This window comes from Balearica regulorum, chromosome 9, assembly GCF_011004875.1.
Source record: "Balearica regulorum gibbericeps isolate bBalReg1 chromosome 9, bBalReg1.pri, whole genome shotgun sequence".
Lineage (NCBI taxonomy): Eukaryota > Metazoa > Chordata > Aves > Gruiformes > Gruidae > Balearica > Balearica regulorum.
This window is the reverse complement of record NC_046192.1, coordinates 14,432,988-14,454,065: the sequence shown is the minus strand read 5'-3', so window position 1 is coordinate 14,454,065 and position 21,078 is coordinate 14,432,988. Positions and strand designations below refer to the sequence as shown.

The window sequence follows — 21,078 nt, the reverse complement described above, 5'->3', positions numbered from 1 at the left end:
TGTCTGCACCCTGTATGTCCTCACAGACTGTGTGCCTTCCTGTGTCTGTATACAATATTCCTCCGTGGACAGGTTGAAATACTAGCTTTGTACAATTCTTCAAAATTTCTGCATTAAACCCTTAAAGAATAACCATAGTGATAGCAAACATTAAAACCCATGTTCCTTTCATTTTAAGGAAAGCTAAAACATCTGGAGCAGAAATGGTTACATTTTTTTGTTTGTTCCTTTCATATAAACATTTATCTCACTCTCTGTGCTGCTTCTGTTTTAATACATTCTTGCTTATGATGCCTGTTTATGATTTGCAGTGGGCTTATGAAAAATTTAATACAATTACTATGCATTTTCAACTAATAAGCGATTCTCTCTAGCTTTTTGTAATCATGGTATCTTTGAAAAATAATCTTTTTGCTAACCTTTTATACAAAATCAGTATAATATTACTTTTATTTTCACTTATTTTTTGGCAATGGAACTGACTCTGACCATTATATGTGCAGTATATTAAAATTTAATATTAGTTCAGTAAGATTTACTGTACAGTTAAAATAATTATTGTTATGAAGTATCTTCAAAACTAAAGTGAAGAACCTGATCATGTTTTATGAAGTACCACTCGTTTTATTTTGACTATGTAAAATAGTCTCACCACCTCAGTTAAACTGCACCATTTTAGCTTTGTTACATTTATTTCCCTATTCTTTTGCCCAAACTGAGGGACTTGTTCATATGGAACAATTATATAGATGTGAGACTTCCACTTTTTGAAATTCAAGTTACAGTATTTTTCAGTATACTCAGCAAAGATCTACTCCTCTGGGTGTATTTCTTTGTTACCCTTGTTCTGTAGATTACATTAATCGTTCCGGTTATGAGAAATCAATTGCAATGACTTGTTGACTTCAGATAAAGAAGGTCAGGAGGACTATAACCTAAAACCTTGCCCGTGCCAGCTATGGTTCCTGCAAGCATATGTTGGCTTGAAACCAGTTCTTTTGTCCATAAGCCAGGTTGATAATTTACGAATTCTTACAGTGGAATGACAGTTTTAGTCACACACCGATGCCAGCCCATTAAAGGTTTTCTGGAGCTCTTGCTTAACATAGTATTGCTACTTCCAGAGCTTAATGTCACTGGTTGTGCTCCCATGCTACCATGTGCCTCTTTAATACCTGATAATTTTAAGTAATTTTTAAAAAAAAAAACAATGGTAATGAAAATATCACTGGATGTTTCAGTATCTGATATTGCCAAGCAAGTCTGTATTAAAACAGATGGCCAGAAGGATTGTTAATACTGTAGCAGGATGCAGCTTGTATGTTGCACTATAGGCATTCTCTTTAGCAAGGCCAAATGTTAGTTTTGTAATTGTACCAAAGAAGGTGGCCCACTGTTTGGAAAAAAAAACAAAAAACCTTTGTCCTTTTGAGCCCCAGTTATGACTACATTTCATTCTTTACTTCATGCTGGTAGAAAAGATAATATATGTTTTTGCAACTGTATTGCATATAATAGAGGAAGATGAGCTCACCCTGGCTGAAGACAATTACTTGAAAGTTAACATGCTCCAGATTTTAGAAATAGCTGTTAATAGTGTCTTTAATGTATGAATTGAAAATATTTTTGAGTTTTTTTTAAGTACCTTTTAAAAAATGGTTCTGCAGAAGTTTTATTACTTCCTGCAGCACATGGGCTCTGCTTGGCTTAGAAATAAACAGTTCCCCTGCAGCACAGGGTCTCAAAACCAAGTGGGCATTTTCTTACTTTTGCCATCCTTCCCATAATAGAGTTTATGCAAACCAAATGACAAAAATGTGGCAAATTTCATGTCTTGGCAAAACTGGTTAGATGATTCAATTATGCCTAAAGATGAAAAGAAATTTCAGCTGGCTTCAAGTTAGCTGTCTTAGTTCTAGTTCTGGGCATAATTGCAATAAAAATGTTACTGATTTGTTTAGATGTTCAGTTCCTTTATTGACTTAGAACAGTAAATTAAAGGTGCTGTAGTCACATAATGTCTTCAGCAGAAGATGTGACAGATATTAACTAAATTCTGTGTTACATCTGTAGACATACCTATATTTCTATGAAAATACATTGATGCTCTCCATCACTTAGACAAGGAGCACAATAATAGTTTGTGTGGTGGATATGTATATGTCTGTATAGGTAGCTCTAGAAGTTTTCATCACAACTGAGATGCAGAAATTCTTCAGCAATACAAGTAGTTAATGTCAAAAGTTGCTGAAGAACATCCTTGAACATACTGGGATTTTTCTGTGGTAATTCTCTGTAAAGGCACCCTTGAAAACACAATTGCCACAGTAAACAAATGAAATTAATGTGTATCTTTGGAAAGTTAATCTTGGTATTTGGATGCAGATTTACTTAGAGCAAAGTCATTTCTTTCAGTGAACTTGCAATGAATTGCAATTGTGAAAGACTGAAACAAATACAGCTTTTGGGTTTTTTTTTATTGTTTGGATATTTTAGCTAGACACGTTTCTTTTTTCTTTTTTTCCTATTTCACTCTTAGTTTTATCATAAAAGCATTTGGTACAATACCAGCTTTTATCTTCCATTTTACTGTATGATATATTATTTAGCAGTTGTCACCAAAGTATTTACAGTTTTGCCTTTGCAAATGGGTAACAATGGCAAATACTTCTGGTGTGCTGTTGTGATGTCAGCTGTTTGCAAAAGCACGTGTAAAGCCTCAGCAGTTTATTAAAACTGTAACCCCTATATTAGATAATACCAGTGGTTTATTTGACTTTGAGTTCATTATGGTTTGGCTATCTTATAGCAGCCTAGTTTTTCACATCTTCTTACACTCCCAGGAAGCCTAAAGTTGTGAAATATATGTTGGGCCACATAGGATGAACCAACCTGCCGGTTCCCTCAGTAGCAAGCATGTGAAGTACGGAGGGTGTGAGCAAAGCCATGATCCCGATTTCTGTTTTTAATGAGCTAAGAAGATAGCGTTAAACTGAAATATGCACTGCATAATGTGGTTACAGGAGTCAGCTTCCACAAAGCTGCTGGTCTGGGCCTTTGTTCACACAGACATTAGACATCCTTTGTTTTGCCCCTCCTTCTCTTCTTCAGCAGTCATTCAATGACAAGCGTAAAAAGAACCTCTTTTCCCGAAAATTTCCCTTCTACAAGAACAAGGACCAGAGTGAGCAGGAAACCAGTGATATTGACCGTAAGTATGTGGCATTTGATGGAGAGCGAAGCACACGTAGAAGGGCCTGCTAGATTGCAGTAGGGTGTTACCATGGAGACAGTTTCATGAGCTGCAACAGGCTATTGAGCTTGAGGTGCCGATGACAAACCAATCTACACAATCAATAAAACCGTTTGTTTGCTGTCACAGTAAAATTTAACCCAAGAGTATCCCAGTTTGGAATAAACTGGGTAATACTGTTGAGTAACAGTGTGTGCATAACTGGAGGAGATAACAGCCTTCCAGCGCTGTCAGTGATGGTTCCTCACTTCTGACTTGGAGGAGAGCACACAGCAACCAAGAAAGCTTACCAGCTTCTGAATCAGTCCCTTTAGACTGGTTGCTTCAAAGTCATTCCATTCTAATTTGGGTTTTCTAATGAAGAGATTTTCCTAATGAATGCTTTGATGCTTTGATTTTCATCATTGTTGCCAGCACTAAAAAAAAAAAAAAAAAAGTGTCTTCTCAAAAAGCAATTGCATAAGTTTGCTAATTCAGACCAGGTCTGCTAAAAACTCTGTTCTCTGCCATTTGCATCAGTGATTACACTTCACGTGCCAGTCAGGTCAAATCTTACAGACTCATCTTCTCCTGTGATGTTCTGGGAACTGTCTCCTGTCGTAGCGCCAATTTTATATATTACTGACAATTATTTTCTTTGTGATTGTCTTTTTATTGCTTGCCCTCTGGGGACTACTCTGCAGGAGGTCCCTGACGACATGGGATCAAAAGGCCTGAGTAAGTGATCAAAATACTCCCAAGTTATTTTAACCTCCATCTGAAAAATTACTACTTTTTTTTTTTTTAAACAGGTCTCTTTGAGACTGGTGCTCTACTGGCATAAGGAGGTTGATTCTAAAAATGTTTCAAAGCTTTTTCTAGTTTGTAATGTTCTGGAGGTTTTTGCTTTCAGGAACGTGTTACTTTAATTCATGTGACTATCACAATAGATGGTTTTTTTGCTGTTGTTCAGAAGCTTACCAGCGCTTCCTTGTTTGTCCTTAATAGTACTATGTTTTTAAATTTGGTGATTTTTTTTTTTGTTACTTTTATCTTGTCTTTGTGGTTTTATTTATTTAAAAATAACCTATGGCTTTTTACAGCAATAGTACAACCATTGCCATAATACTTTAACTAGTTACAGTTTTCAATCCTCTCTCTAGGTGACTGACATTTACAGCTACTTAAAACAAACAAAAAACTTTGATTAAGAAACGTCATGAGAGTTTTTCTGCCTGACTTGAACTCTTATGATGCTTTTAGAGCAGGTAGAGGGGTAGCTAGTAGGAGACACATTAGCATTTGTTGTATTTCCTGCAGAAATGTTAACTACTTGAATACAGTAAGATTCAGAAGATGCTGAGTACTTTTAACAGACCTGTTTGTGTACACAGACACCACCACTGTACTAAAATGACAAATAAATAGTCAAGACCTTGCTTTCATCACAGATATTAAACACATATATTGTTATGTGTTTATGGAATAGCAGAATTAGTCACTAACGATAAAGCTCGTTAAAGATAACTTTTCTTCCCAGGGCTTAACTTATGCACGATGTTCCCAAAATGACACCTAAGAAGCAGTGTACTTCTATGCTCAGCCTCAATCATGAAATAAAAATAGTAGTAGCTGTAACATTAGTTGTCCATTTCTGTAATGGCCAGTTTCAAGGAAATTCTTGGTCTAGAGCAGAAGACCTTAGCAACCATTATGGCTGTATGGTTTAGAGCAGAAGATCAAAAGCAGCCTTTATGGCCTCATGATCGTACCTAGTTCAAACTGTGCTATGGTCCAGAACTGGCACTAAGTGATTCTGTTACAAAAACAAATGGGTTCTGGCCTGTTTGTCAGCACAGTCAGACTTTTTGAAACTGCCTTACCACACTTAATACAAGCTGTGTTACCAGGGCTCTGCAAGACTGCTGCTCTGTCTGGCATTTTAGGCTTTACCTCTTCACCAGTTGTGCCCATTATCAGACTACTGCAACACTCGTATTCTCAATTGACAGTATCTCCCTTTCATGTTCTACCACAAGGCTTTTAAACATCACTGTTTACCTCTTCCATGCCAATGGGGACATTCTTTGTCCAAGAAAACAAAATAGTAGATCCAAATTGCTGGTACTCGCAGACTTGAGGACATATTTGTCTGTTTTCCTGCACAGAAATGAAATGAGGGAGTTCAGTCTAGCCAGAGATTTGTGGTTTAAAGATATTCACTTTATCCAAAAATACTGTAAAAGATTAATTAGTTTGTGTGCAATGACAGCTTTTTAAAATGTTTATTAATCACTAGAAGCAAACTTGCTTCAGAACTGTATTCTTACTTCTAGAGTCCCCTTGGTTCCTTCTCTTCAATCTTGTAGGGGAAGAACCTCACTGAATTTAATGTATTATAAAGGCTCCTCATGACAATATACATTATCGTATGCAGTTAGGTACATAATGTCAAGGTAATTGTATTTAATTTGCATAGGTCAATGATAAACTTCTTTATGCAGTCTTAACCTGTGAATGTTAGTATTTTTCATTACAAATAGACACACTCATTGGGTGGCATGAAAATTGATTCTGTACAATAAAGTTCAGCAATATCAAAGTTCATATTTGTTCACCAGATTTGTAGAATTTTCAAGTGACAGAATAGATTGATACCTGAAATTCTTCAATTGCATTAATTTTTATCACGAACGTATTTAACACAGTTACATAGCCTAAAATAGTAACTATAAACACCTTGTAGCTACTGAAGTATTTTACTATGCAAAAGGCATTAAATAGGTAGTTCAGAATAAAAGTCAGAGGCTTTTGAAAACTAGAGCATTACGGGGAGGGGGAGGAGGAAATTAAAATCTTAATTCTGCCTTGCACTTCAAGTAAACTATTTAATAGACAATAGGAAAGTGTCTATTACTGAACGTGCTACACTATATTTCCTGCAATATGTTCCAGTATTTTCTGCTTCTAGTCTCTGAATATAATCAATCAATTGCCTGCATAAAAGTTGAAATGCATAATCCCATAGTTATTGCACAACAAAATTCATCTTGAAGTGAAAACCTAAACATTGCAGGGTTACATGGGAACTATGAATTAGTGTACTTTTCGTAATCTTATTTTGATGTGCTATTTAATGTTTTTCTTTTTATTAACATCCATTCCTTTCGTATGAAATTAAGCTTGATCCTGAGAGCTATGAGAAGTACCTTAAAACTTTTATATGCAGTATGTATTGATTTCAGCATTTTGATATCAGTATTGTCTTTCATCTGGATTATTTTGTGTCAATTTGCTTTCTTTTGGACTCATGCCATTAGTGTGTGTTCCTTATTTTTTTCCCATTGTGTTGCAATTTCAGAGCATGTAACCTCTAATGCCAGCGATAGTGAAAGTAGTTACCGTAAGTGTTTTTCAGTTCTTTATTTATTTAGAATCTTTGTTTAGTAGCTCTTTCTTTGGTTTTGTTTGTCTGTCTTTTCTGGGTATTTACATGTTAAATAGAACTTCTGGTCACCTTCAGGTGAAATCCATATTCATGTATTTGGTGGGGTACTGCAAATTCTGCTGTGTCTTTGTTTTTATACAACTGACTAGAGAGAATCATTGCAAACCTCCTTTATGGATATTTTTATTGTGATCTGTGATTTTCTTAGTTCAGCTTAATTTTAATAAATTCCAATTCTTTATAATTATGTGAGCTAGATAGACTTATTAAAACCTAAATGTAGATTTAATGCTGACAAATAATTATATGTAGTTGAGCTTAATACTGGAAGCATAACTAAACTCTGTAATCCGTTAAATAGTGCAGTAACGATCTACAGTTTTTCACAACTGATACTCAGATTTAACATGTATAGGTTTGTAATGAAAGTAAAGATAAGCAAACATGTATTTACCCTTGCTTTCAGCTTTCATTTATCTATTTTGTCAAGTGTGGGTGCTTAGTATGAATTGTCTTAAAAGCATACGACACACGTTCAGTGCTGGAGTCAGTTATGATAAATTGGCACGCTAGGCACGCATGCACATTCTCTCTCTGAAGACATAATATCCTTTAAATACTAGACTGAGTTAGCTTTTTTACTAGCCCAGGCTACAGTGCTATTTACTATTATCCAAGGTACGGTAGTACTGCCTGTTCACAGTGGGGAATATACTGCATGATGCTGCTCTACAGTGCTTTAAAATGTCTTAAGCCAGAGCCAGAACTTCAGTCCCACTGGTCATTTCCATGGAACAATTCCTCAGTAAGCTTGCAGTGTCCAGACCTGGAACCCGGGATAGAGCAGAGCAGGAAAATGGAAAAGTTGAGGATTTGAAGAGGAAAACAAAAAGAAGGAACAGTAAAAGTTACGCAGCGTGGCACTGAGTGGCTCACTCATCAGTTCCTGGTTGCCTGCAAACTGTGTAATGGGCACTTCAGAAACAGATATTATTTATGTTAGGGTAATAAGGAAGATTTGTTCAGAAGCTGTAGATCTTCTCAGAGGGAGTGATCCACGTTTTTTTCTTCCAGATGATTACACTTAAGGAGAGAATTTATACATGTATATAAAAAACTCACAGTGTCGTAAACTGTAATTGAAAAGAAACCAATTCGGGGAAGCATTTGTGCTCCCCAAGAATAACACAAAACTGAGCATGTATGGAAGTTGCCTTTGCACATATGACAAACTTACAAATTTTAACCATTTTTAATGACAATTTAATGACACGAGTTTGCTGCTTTCCTCTCTTCCCCTACATCCCAAGGTTTTTTTCAGACCTTGCTTTATTTATGTTTAAAGCTCATTATTGGTACTACTAGTTAGTTTTTTACTCCGTTGTTGCTTGAGAAGCCCTGATTTTATTATGAATGTCGTGGATTTGCTTATCTGAACGTGTAATTCCAAGCACTTTTTATTAAAATTATTTTTTTAATTTCTTCTTACTGCTGTCTAATATGAAAGTTATCTTGATTACAGATGAGTACGGTTGTTCAAAAGGTTCATTCTATTAATATTCATTTTTCCAAAGTATTGAAAAGCAGTGACAATATATACTTTTTGCCCTCAGTCAGGGGATGCTTTTACTTGTTATTATCTCTTTAGTAGTTTGCTTAATTAATTTTTGACCTTAGAGCAATGCGACTTCTCCAAAGTATCTAATTATATGTGAGCTGGATCTTTCATAGATAAGTAGATAAATTGATAGCTTTTTCTCTCCCAAGCCCAAAAAAAGGGTTCTGAAAGTATATACTGTCCTTCTAAAATCCATTTGCATGAGTGACTTTTTAAGACATTAAAATGTACAGGTTGCATGGGTTTGTGTCTGTCTTAACATATTCCTCACTTGCAATAACTTAAAAATTTAGAAATGTTCATTCATGTATTGCTGTAGTACCGTTTGAATGGAAATTTATTGCAAATAAGAGAAATATTTCTCTTAATGAAATTGTAAATTTTAGATTTAAAAGGTCAATGGTATTTGCTGTGAAATAAAGAATAGATATATAGAAGCAATATATGAATTTATAAAAGCCTTCATCTGCCATCTGTTTCTGTACAGCTGTGGTATAGCATTGGTATGTTCCTTTGCCTGTTATAAGTATGGCTTATGAACTCCAAAGAACGTTCTAAAATCACACAAGTGAGTCATTGAAGGACTGTATTTTATTCTAAGTTCATAGGAATGTCATATAATTTGAACGTGTATCTTCAGAATTATAAAGTCTCTGCTGTCATGGAGTTAATTTTTAGTGATTCCATTGCAAGAAATCTTACTCAGAGACATCTTGCTAGGCTAGAAATAATCTTTTAGAGAGATGGCAACTGAGGTATATTTCAGATGCTTTCACTAACATTTAAAAAGCTTACAGCTGTCAAAGGTCAAATTTCAGTTATTTTAGTTTCATTCACTGCTGATGTGCTTTCTGGAGCTGAGAACAATACAAAGCATTCTTTGTTTTCAAGTTCATGCTCAAAAAATTCATTAATATAGTAATAGTTATTTAGTATATACAATCATAATGTTTTATTTTGTAGAATTAGAGTGGTTAATGGTACTTATATAAATGCCACTTCATGATAAAGTTAATGGAAGAGATGGACACCTTGATGTACGTAGTTGTCAGCCCTGTAGAAATATAGAAAAATGTTATTGTAAGTGCTGCCTTCAAAGTATGGAGAATGTTCGTGATGAAGGTGGCATTGCCTCTAGCAGTGAATGACAGCATGCATGCATTTCATTCAGGGAAATGTGTATAACAGCATTTCAGTAATGCTTTAAAATTCTTCTTGTGCTTGATGTCAGTTTGACATGCTAACATAAACCAGGAAATTATTTATACTGTATGTGTCTTATGCTTTAAAATTTTGTGTTTGGCTTATCTTTGTGATTTTTATAATTCATCACTCTTGAAAAATGTCCTTCATCAGTATCATTGTAATGCTTATTATTGAGGAATGTCTGTATTGTTATAGTTCATTTAATGACTCAATTTAAATATGTTGGTTTAGAAAAAAAAATCTATATATGTATTTGCATTTTCATTTTAGGTGGCCAAGAGGAGTATGTCTTGTCATATGAGCCAGTCAATCAACAAGAAGGTTTGTAGATCTCACTCAGTATAAAATAAATATCATCTGAATTATCAGAATGCTTCATGTGCCTTTTGTACTGAGCACCACGATAAACTTCTTCACTGTTTTGAACTTGTTACCATTATTCGAATGAATAAATTATAAAGGCATAAATTATTAAATGTAATTGCTAAATTATTTAGTGTACAATCCAAAGGTGTGCTACTTAAAATAACTTATTATTTGTAGTTTACATTGCATAAAGAAAATATGGTATGTTTAACAGTTTGATCAGTGTGAGCCCAGAAATTATAGATTTCTTCTGTTTCATATTGCTTTAGCATTCTTACTCTTGCAGTTCCTTTTCTCTATCACAGTAAAAAGTGTGTCATAGATCCTTTGTTTATTTTAGCAAGCTTTAATTGAAATGTCTCTAAAACATGGCAGTCTTCCATTTCTGTATGGGCTTCTTGTATGGCTAATTTGGTTAGCTATTGCCAGAATATTGCAAATAAGGCGTCAGTTGAAGTAAATACACATCATGTATTTACATGAATTTTGACTATCAAGATTTCATTTTTGGTTTCATGCATTGAGAGTCAGGACCCAGTTGCTTTTAATATCTAGGTAAGCGTAGCTTAAAGCGAGGGATGTGGAGGTTTGTTACCTTCAAAGGAGCAGCTCTGTAGGTATGCACACCAGAGGGTCTCACAAAATGAGAAACATCTTTTTAGCTGGCATTAGCCTCCCAGATTCTGACAACTTAATGGTTTAAGTGAGAGCGATAGTAGTATCAAGTGAATTAGTTTCAAGGTTGAAGAGAGAAAGATGTGAATGAGACTTTGCGCAAGCCGATGGTTTAGTAACTACCATGTTGTAAAACTAAAGATTTTAGAAAGCCAAGTGCTTTGGCATTTAAATACATGAGTGTAATTCCCTTGGAGTCTAACATAGTGTAAGGAGAAGACCAAAAAAGAACCAGCACCTCGTACCTTTGCTTAGGTGCAGTAATACATGCCCTACACGTTATCTGCATTTGTCTGCTAATTCAGTTTCACAGTATTTTTATCTATTTTTAAGAAGCCCAGAGGAATAAACAACTGTAAGGACCTAAACAGATTTAAAGGTGCTTGGATTTGAGACACTAGTGGGCCACCCTTAGTCTTTAAGCAGAGATGTTTATTGTTAAATTAACAGATTGGCAGTTACTGGATCCCAGACATTCCTTTCGTTAATATATTAATACCTCTGAAAGGAAATAGTTCCAAGAGTCAAATTAAAATATATTTTATAGGTCAGACTTTATTTAATTTGGACTTATTTGCACAATAAAGACAGATTGAACCTAGAAATAAAACTTATACATCTGAATTTATGTGCTAATGCTAGGATAGTTAGACATTACTGCGTTCATGGTTCTTGCAGTATAATCAGGTATTTTCTGCTTGAGCTTAATTTACAACCAAAACTACTTTATAACTTTATAAAAAAATTAAACTGCTTTTAAAATATACCATACTTCATTTTATTAAGGGTGTTAATAGTTACAGAAGCTATATGTAGTTGAGTCTTTTCCTATATGAATATTTAAGTTGTGGTCTTACAGGAAGAGCAGCAGCTTCTCCCAACACAGCACTAGAATGTCACAAACTCTGCTACTGCTTAGGTACCTCCTAAGTGAAAAGATTTTCAAACTTCCTCCTTCTGCTGTTTTCATTAGAAGGAAGGATGTTACTTTGTGAAAAGATTTTTTTTTTTTTCCAAAGACATTTAAGGCATCTTTGATTCCCCAGGAAAAGGATTTGAAAGTGAAGATCTAACATCTTAACTATCCCTATGGTGTTAATTGATATGCATTCTTCAGTGTGTTTTTCTTCTCTATAGGAGTACATATTCTTTTAGGTATTAAAACCATTACCATGTGTTAAAGCTTATTTTGCTGAAGTGTGTAAGTTACCAATCATACTGAAATGGAACTGATGTTATTCCTTTATGTTTAATAGTCAGTTACACTCGACCCGTGATTGTGTTGGGACCCATGAAAGACAGAATAAATGATGATTTGATCTCAGAATTTCCAGACAAATTTGGCTCATGTGTTCCACGTAAGTCTGAGCAAATACTAAAGCAATTCTATGTGATTTTTTGTGTTTTGTTAATAGACATCCTCTGTATGTTGAGTTAAAAAAAAATTAATATATTGTCTAAACTTTATAGAGCTATCTTAGTTGTCAGTCATTTCTTGGCTTGTGACAATTTTGCAGTATAAATGGGAGAATATTTTTGGATATTGTAGGGGAAAAAAATCACTTGTTTTCATTTTGCTTTAAAAATTACTGGTTTATATTTAAAGATACTACTAGACCAAAACGAGATTATGAGGTGGATGGACGTGATTACCATTTTGTCACTTCTCGAGAGCAAATGGAGAAGGATATTCAGGATCACAAATTCATTGAAGCTGGCCAGTACAACAATCATCTTTATGGAACAAGTGTCCAATCAGTGCGAGAAGTAGCAGAAAAGGTAAGTCAGTGTCAGTTACTTTCATTTACTGAGGTGATTATCTGACTCTGCTGACAGGGGAAAAGAGAAGAATGGCAAGAAGCCATTAGGAACCCTCTGACTTCTAAAAGAAACTAGAAACAAAGTGCATTGTCACAAATGCATTTAGGGAAATAATAATTTGGAGTAATGAAGAGCATCGTGATTAAATTATGGGAAAACAGCAACCATAGTTTGTGCCTTCTTAGAAAACAGAGAAGAAGTAATTGGAATTACAGGTTAATTAACCTAACTAACATACATAGATCATTAATTAAGAATAGTGGTGGTGCAGGTGATTAATATGATGATCCATTTGATATAGACTAGTGCAGAAGAAAACTTGTAAAATTGTTATTCTTTGTGCCCTTCATGGATTTAGCTGACAGAGGGAAATGAGTGAGTGGAATAAACTCAATTTTTGAAAGACATTTTCTATAACTACCATTAAATTTTGAAGACTGACTTTACTATTTCTGTCTTGAACAGATTTTAATTAACTATTTCTTGCAAAATCTAAATATTTCTAAATTCAAAGTGAAGTTTAGTTGAGTTCTCAGAGAGTGGGAAGCAGGAAGCATGTTTCTTGGCGTACGATGCTTGTTTTTAAAGAAAATTTTTTGGTGAAAATTCTTTGAAAATGTCTGAGTAGTGTTCTGCTTACACTTAAGGTGCATTTACAGCAGACAATGTTATCTGATACGTATGACAGAAGAAACAGCTATTTTCTAGGTGGGAACTCACAAGCATGAGCACTTAAAGTCTGGACATGTGGAGGGTAACCTGTGTGACATAGGAGTTAGTGGTTAGTCCTCTGGATAACAGCGTAGACCATTTTGGCCAAATGACTGAGTATTGTTATTTCTGGCAAGTGTTATTTACTGGAGTGAAAAACAGGGAGAACACGATGAGATTCTGTGGTTCATGTGATGAAGTTTTCTTCTGCTGTCTTTCTCACCCTGTGGAATAGAACATGGCCCTGTGGTACATAGCAAGAAAAGTAAAGAAAATTAATTACAAAATTGTTAAAGTAAATGAACAGTGCTTTGTATGGGAGACTGAATGAAGTTGTGAAACTATCCTATGTGGTTAAATGATGAAACTATTTATTGAACAGCTTCAACTTTATAACCCTGTCAGCAGTTGCTTCACCTGGTAGCCCAGTTAGAATCCTTCGGTTCCATCCTAGACCTGAAATTGGCTGTTGTCTTTTGCCCATCTAGTGGATTAGTAAGGTACAAACCGATTCTCAATCTTTTATAAATTGACATGAAGAGCAAATTACTACCAGATGTCTCCATGGTATTAAATCTCTTGCACAGCCTCCATGGCACTTTGGGGAGATGCAGTAATTTCTCAGTTCCAGCTAACATTATTTTTCTGGGAAACAACAGCCTGTCCTTCAGAACTTGACATTCAGAATCGTGACGGGGCTGCAAAATGGTTGATCTGGGGCTGCTCCCTCTTTGTATTCCTCTTTGTCTTGCTTAAGAGATGAGTCCCTTCAGTGGGTCTTATTACTGGGGTACAAAAGATGATTTCTAAGTTTTCTGTGATGAATTTAGGGGCAGATACAACAGAAGTGACTGCTACTACCCCAAAAGTACCAGACATAGTATTCTTGCAATAACTTTAAATTGTGCTTATTCACCCATGCTTGCAGCTGATACTCCTGTCTCATTTCCTTACCTGTAATGGACACAGCTAAAGGTGCTTTCTGATGCCATTGTTCAGTTCTTGTAAAAGGCACCGAGTGCTGTGCTGTTTCTCAATCAGAATGCAGTGCAAGTAAGGAACTAAAAAATATGTAAAATATTGTTTAAATGCACCATACAGAGAGCAAAATAGCTTCCCTAGATGAAAACATGATAATTTTTTCATGAAGTGTTTGCGTTTCTTTTCCTTGTCTTCCAAATCTTCCCTTGAAAGTAATTTTTCATATTTTCTTTGGAATTGTTAGCAGCTTGCAAATCTCTGTGTCTGAGGCCACTGTTAGTGCATGTTCACTATCAATTTTGAATAAACTGTCACAGTTACATTCCATAAGGTCCAGCACAGCTGCTGTGCTGGCAATCCAGTCCTCCACCCTTTGCCCAGAATCCTTTGTCATCTGGCATAAGTTGTTGGGCCAAGCACAGCAAATACTAAATGTTTTATTCACAAAAGGGAAATGGACCAGGTAATGCTCTTAATTCTCAATTCCCGGAGCATGTGCCACGTTTAAAGAGAAACCATTTGAAAGATGTGGACAGGTCCGCACATGTAGTAAAATACTCTGCTAAAACATACAAACACCTTTCTTAAATGATACCGGTCAGCATCCAGATCCATGGACTGTGTGTGGGAAACAGCTATCATCAGCAAGCAGATACATATTGTTCATGTGAGAGGAACACTTCTATCCTCTTCAAGGATTCCTGAAATAAAATTCTGTGATTTTGTTGTGCAAGAGATCAAATGTAAAAGATCGTAACAACCTCTTCTGCCAGGAAGCAGAAACGTGTCAGTCATTTCAGACTGCAGTCACTTGTTCTTCAGTGTGCCCTCTGGGAATGATCTCCCAGGAGTTCAGGAGGTAACTCAAGTAACCTTTGGTTTTATGGTGCTTGTGGGTTTTGTATCCTGACTTACAGAATTCTGCCATTAATGTTGGTCTCCTGCTAAAGAAAAAGCCTTTCTTATTTTAGTCACCTGACAGTGGTTTTCTGTTCCTCTCCTCGATCCCTTTCTAAAATGGTGGTATGCCAGATTACTGCTATGCGACTCAGGAAAGAAATAAAAATGTGCATGGTGGAAATGAGCGTATTGGAGATGAGAGGAGCTGAGGAACAGGAAGAGCCTTTGAGATGAGATATCCCAAAGAGCTGGAAAATTGTTTATAGGGGAAAATAGAGGTGAGGAGAAAAGCAGCCCTACCACATTGTCTTCCAGCTGCCCAAGGAATGGTGAAGTTGTATTTGTTTCTCAAGAGACAAAAAAATAATTAGCTCAAATTGTATTCAGCAGGTAAAACTTGGATTTCTGGTGTGTGATACCTGGGAGGAGGAGAGTGCTTGTATTCAGTTCCATCTAATGGTTCTGATGGTGGCATATTTCCCTGCCATCAAGGGTGGTTACTGAACTGCAGCTGTGGCATGGCCACCTCCCTAAGCAAGTTATTAACAACAATAAAAAAATATTTTGGAGGTGTGGTTGAAGTACGGCTGTTCCACTGGATGATTGGGCTGCAGCCTCTGGTGGAGAAAGGAAGGAAGAAGGGTCAGGAGCATCTGGACTGATTTATGACCCCAACAGAGGAGCACTGTGGCACCTTGGGCTGGAGTTGTGAAATTATAATATCATTGATGCATATGCTCTAATTTTGTTAGCTTCAATGGAGACGTGTTTTCTCTTCTAAAATCTCAGCTATGCATACCTGTGACTTAAACTTAGTGCCATTTTCTCTTCTCTCTCAATTTTTAGGGTAAACATTGCATTCTTGATGTTTCTGGTAATGCGATCAAAAGGTTGCAGATTGCCCAGCTGTACCCAATCTCCATTTTTATTAAACCCAAGACAGTGGAAAATATCATGTGAGTAAAAGTAAAGTACCGCAGGCTGAATTGTTTTGAGACTGTCATTGTATTTGAAAGCCAGTTGCAAGTTATGTGAAGACAATTGTAATACTTGTTTTAAACAGTATTTAATTACCTGAGTTTAATTTCTAGGGACTTTGAGATGAGGTTTCTAATCCAAATTGAAGTGCTTGAGAATAAATGTCACTGTGTTAAATTCCATGCAACATAGTGTCAGAACACCTCATTCCCACTACAATCTTTGCTTCGGTGTGTCATTTAGGAGACTGCCTCTTCTTAGGGGTAATACTCAGACAACAGTTTAAAACCTTATTTCAAAAGACCCCAAGTATTTGATAGTATTTTTTAAATGTACAATGTTTTCAATTTCAGGGAAATGAATAAACGCTTAACAGAAGAGCAAGCCAGGAAGACATTTGAGAGAGCCATGAAACTGGAGCAAGAATTTACTGAACACTTCACAGGTGTGTTTTGCTTGGGACTGTTCCCTTGCCAAGAGTTGAAATTTTATTGCTTGCTGTAAAATAGTAATTGCCTCACCACTGAGATAAGGCTGGACTTTGTTTTCCGGCTGATAGGTGATTGTTTTGAGGCATAGCGCCATCTTACTACTTCTAAGATGGTGCTTAGTACTGATTTCAATTTGATAAATTAATTCAATATATACAAAAATTTATTGGGAGCTTAATTTAGATTTTAAAACCTGTGAGACTTCTATCATTTTCCTAGATATTGTAATGCAGATGTTTGCTTTCTTGATATATCATGTGCTTAAAGCTTTTAATTTGCAGAGCTGAGATTGCCCAGTAAAGCTCCCTGTAGAAAATGATTGATTTCCTTTCTTTTTTTAAATCAGACAGTAAAGTTTGGTAATTAATTAAGCCTCTGGAAACTGGGCACTACAGCATTATAGTACTTAGCAAATCAAATTAGCATATGCCATGGACCTAAGTGTAACAGCAAGGGATGGGCAGCAAGCACTCACACTCTGCTAGTTGTTTGCATTGTGGCTTGCAGGAGATTGATCAGGTCAGGATTTTCAGGACAGAAATGAGCCTTCCCTATTCCTGTCCTAGATAGACACTCACTCCTTTCCTTCCTATTATGTTCCCTTTTGCAGCGTTTCAGTGTTTGCTGCCTCATTTACCTCCTTTCTCTGACATGACTCCTTTGCCCCAGTCCTCCTTCCACATCTTACACGGGCAGAGCTGTGAGTGCAGCAGTCTGGTCCACCTGGGTGGAGGCACAGGAAGGGGTGGTGCCTTCACATGGGAGGAAGATAGAGGAATCAGTAGACCCAGTCTTTCCACTGACTTGTTCTCTACGTTGTGTACTACCCACACAATGAAGAACTCAATTCCATCCCTTCTTGCTTGCCTCCTGCCCTCCCTGCAGCCTCGCAGCTGTCAGTTTATCCCAATACTGCATCTAGCTCTCCCACTCTTCCCATAGCACGCTGTCTGTACCCAGAAAGTTATGGGACTCTCAATGTATATTGCAAATTCTTCCTATTATAGAGTCCATTACCAAATGACCTGCAAATGTGTCAGGTTTGTTGTTCAGAAAACAAGTAAGTTTATTTTCATGTATCTTAAATATTAGTAGCTGGTATTCCCCCAGGATGTCTCAGGGCATTTATAGGGCACTTTTTCAAGAAATTAAAGGACATAATTCAAGATGTTTCAAAAGCTTATGGGCCTTTTTAAGAGCCCTCGTGCTCAGAGCCATGTTTCTTCTCAGAAGTATGAGGCTTATTGACAAAGGAAGATAGCAATGGTCAGGCTTCTGTCCCTGACAATCCAGTTCAGGGTAGAAAGGCTTCTCTGAATCTGTTTGAGATAATTGAAGACATCACAAATCCCACTTAATGCTTACAATTTGGAGGCTCCCATCCATATGAGTCAGCTGGTAGAACAGAATGTGTGAGCATTCCCTAATCTGTTAAAAAGTATCACATCGTGTGGGCTAACTGAAATTAACTTCACAAGCAGGTTAAGTTTAAACAGATTTAAACTTTGCACTGAAGCACCTGAAGGCTGCGTCCATCTTCTGTTTTGAGGGTATTGAGCTTTGAAAGAGGTGTGGTTAAACATAGCTGGAGAGAAATAAAATACTGAAGCTTATGGCTATTTGCATTGCAAAGACATTTCTAAATCTTTCTAATGCACCGTTGTGCTGTGAACGTTATACTTGACCTAGAATAATTGAACAGCCTCCTCCCACGGGCACTGTGACAATGGGCTGCAGATGGGCAGAGAGTTTTTAAGAGATGGCAATGAGGAGTAGGAATAAAAAGGAAGTAATTTGCGTGAAAGCAAAGCTTAGAAGCAGCAGAAATGTGTTAATGCACAAAAGAGTGAGTCTGGCCTGCCTCCAAAATTATCGTTCATGCTAAACTTTGTTTCTTGGATTATCGACACTGAGGTGGCGATCCTAATTAAAAAGAAGTTGCTATCTCACTATGATTGCTTTTTCAGACTGAAGCATAGTAAGAACAGCTCAAATTTCATCTTCATTCTCACCAGACCATACTTTACTCTGATATGTCAAAACACATCCATATTACTAATTATTTTCTAGCCTTGGAGAAAATATATCTAATTTACACCATCTGAATATAAATTGCACTTTTAACTTTATAAGGAAGTCTGTTCTCTATAAAACTTGAATCTGTTGGCTGGGCAACAAACTCCATGAGTTCCTCCTCTTTTTGACCAAAAGCGAAGGTAGTGCTAGCAGGTAGAAATCCCAAGGTCAGCCAGCCTTGCCGTGAAGTGTCAGGATCCAGCGGAGGAGTTCGCCAGTCTGCATTACACCAAGCCTGACTCAGCCTGACTGCATGAGGACATAGCCCTGTATTCTATCTCGCCTTGTGTTGGAAACACATATGAAAGTTGGACCAAAAAGAATACTGGAGGATGCGAATTGGCTCAGGCAAACTCTTAACGTGGTTAGCAAAAGCAAAAAAACCTCCTCAGTTGTATGTGTATACTTGTAGTAAAGTGAAAACCACTTCCTAACCCCAAGCCTCTGAGTGGGAGAGGTGGTGCTGTGTGTGTCCTGCAGTGCCATCAACAATGTGCTTCACTCCAGCACAGAAACCAGAAGTCTCAGTGGGTGTCCATTCCTTCAGCAATCTAAAATCCTCTTGCCACTCAGAGAAAAGAACGGCTTGGCTTGGAACATCTTGGTTTCTGTACAGAGCTAGGAAGGGTGATTGCTGATTGCCACATTGTGTTTTGCAGCTATCGTCCAAGGAGACACACTGGAAGAAATCTACAACCAAGTGAAACAGATCATAGAGGAACAGTCTGGGCCTTACATCTGGGTTCCAGCAAAGGAAAAATTATGAAAACAGATTTTTATTTTTCATTTTCTAACTGACATCACCTACTACATCTGACGACTCTTAAGCCCTTCCAGTGGAGCCTGCCTCTAGTTCTTTCCAGCGTGGTTCATACCTTAACATTCACATTCTGCAGTTCCCATAATGCTCTACATTTGGTGTCTCTCTTAGTTTAAATAATTTGTATTATTGTGTGTTGTTGGTTTGCCATTTTTCAAACATGACAGTGGAATGGCCTGACCAGCTATTAGTTTGGGGTGGGGGTGGGAGGGAATTGCTTGGTAAAATTCCTTAATGTTTAAGGGAAAGTAACTTTCAAAGATTTTTCAAAAAAGCTTTATAGACATTCTTTTAAAATTTCATAACAATTGAAAGAAAAGTTGTATTCAAGGAAGTTGTAAATCATGAGTAACTTTGCACGCTTAACTTTAATAGCATGGTTCGGTCAGGGCAATCAATTTCAGGTTTTATTTTCTGAGTTAAATTCTATTCTCACAGTATTTTATTTTTTTTCCTTTCCAGGCAGTTAGAGAGAAACTTTCAAGTTTTGAGTTAACGTTTTCATTAACTCCCATTACTATTCCTCAAGGGGTATTCATTTTCATAATTTCATATGGATATTCGTATAATCTATTTTTTCATTTTTTTGCCAATAAAATTGCTAGGGACAAAGATGTGTAATGTTTTTAATCTTCCTCGTGAAACACTATTTATAGTGTCTTACAGAAATTGTTTATAGATAATGGTCATCACACTTTTTGAGCCTAAAATATGTTTAGGTGCTAGGAAACCTTGTATTTTTCAGAGGAATGCCAAATTTCCATTGGCAGTAATACAGAAAACAGCTGCAGAGATGGTCATTAGGGCAATGAGAGAATGATTCGTAGCCTAAAAATGTGTGTGTTCTTAGAGGTCAGATTTTAATGAATATTTTACCCACGATAACTGCCTATTTTGTTATAATAAATATATATATATTAAACTTTCTTTAACTAAACTCTGTAACTATGGGAATTATTTTCTTTACATAGTTGCGCACACGTATAAATATATATATATATAAAATATATATTTTTCTTTTACCACCTACTCCTAGCTTTTTGTTTTGAATAAAAATACAAATTAGAATTTACCTTCCTTAATCATGAGAAATCAAATGGGCTATGGTGGCTGGGCATAAAGTCCAGGGAATATTAGTTACAAGAAAAAAAATACACGCAAGTTCTCCTCTTTTCTACGGAATTTCAGGTGTTTGTCTTCCCCTTCCCCTCCCCTCTGTAATATGCATGTCTTAACCAAAGGGAGAATTCAGAGTCAACAATGCATTTTATTTTTCTTATGTGTTCATCTCTGATTGCATAGGCACAAGATCTTCCATTTGCAATGCACAAACTTCTGTGCCGAATGTTATAAATACATTGTACCAAAACATGGAACTACCTTCAGTAATGAAATTCTCTAATTCCCGTATTCTTTGGTACCTGCCATTGCTTGTTTGAAACTGTTTATAAGAGGGATGTACTTATGGCAGTCACGGGGCAGTCACACAACCAAATTAGCTTTGGTTTGTAAAGAATTACCAACACTATCCATTCCATTTGTTAGAAAGAGGAGAACAGCTAATAAACTTTATTGTACAATATATTTGTCAAGTGTGTTTTTAATCAAAAGAAATACAGGTGTTGTAGCATTTTAAAATAATTGACTCAAACTGTAAATGAAAATAATGTGTTAGAGGAACACTAGTGACCAGATTGGGGCTGGAGAAGTTATTTCCTTAAAAGCAGGTTTAAACTTGGGACACAATTACTGCTG

At 36.4% G+C, this 21,078-nt stretch overlaps 1 protein-coding gene across 12 annotated transcripts in view; it reads left to right on the top strand.

The window, feature by feature from the left end:
* Positions 1-20,905, top strand: part of DLG1 (discs large MAGUK scaffold protein 1) — a 157,129-nt gene extending 136,224 nt beyond the window's left edge. For 3 of the 12 annotated variants that reach the window (XM_075761187.1, XM_075761183.1, XM_075761192.1), the window contains 8 exons: positions 3,937-3,970; positions 6,594-6,635; positions 9,775-9,825; positions 11,802-11,903; positions 12,152-12,324; positions 15,805-15,914; positions 16,290-16,381; positions 19,163-20,905. In XM_075761187.1, the coding sequence (XP_075617302.1) occupies positions 3,937-3,970; positions 6,594-6,635; positions 9,775-9,825; positions 11,802-11,903; positions 12,152-12,324; positions 15,805-15,914; positions 16,290-16,381; positions 19,163-19,269 (711 nt within the window). In that variant the 3' untranslated portion in view covers positions 19,270-20,905. Of the gene's footprint in view, positions 1-3,111; positions 3,212-3,936; positions 3,971-6,593; positions 6,636-8,187; positions 8,224-9,774; positions 9,826-11,801; positions 11,904-12,151; positions 12,325-15,804; positions 15,915-16,289; positions 16,382-19,162 lie in introns of all 12 variants that reach the window. The other 9 variants (XM_075761185.1, XM_075761181.1, XM_075761188.1 and 6 more) reach the window with 5 other exon arrangements.
* The last annotated feature ends 173 nt before the right edge of the window (positions 20,906-21,078 follow it).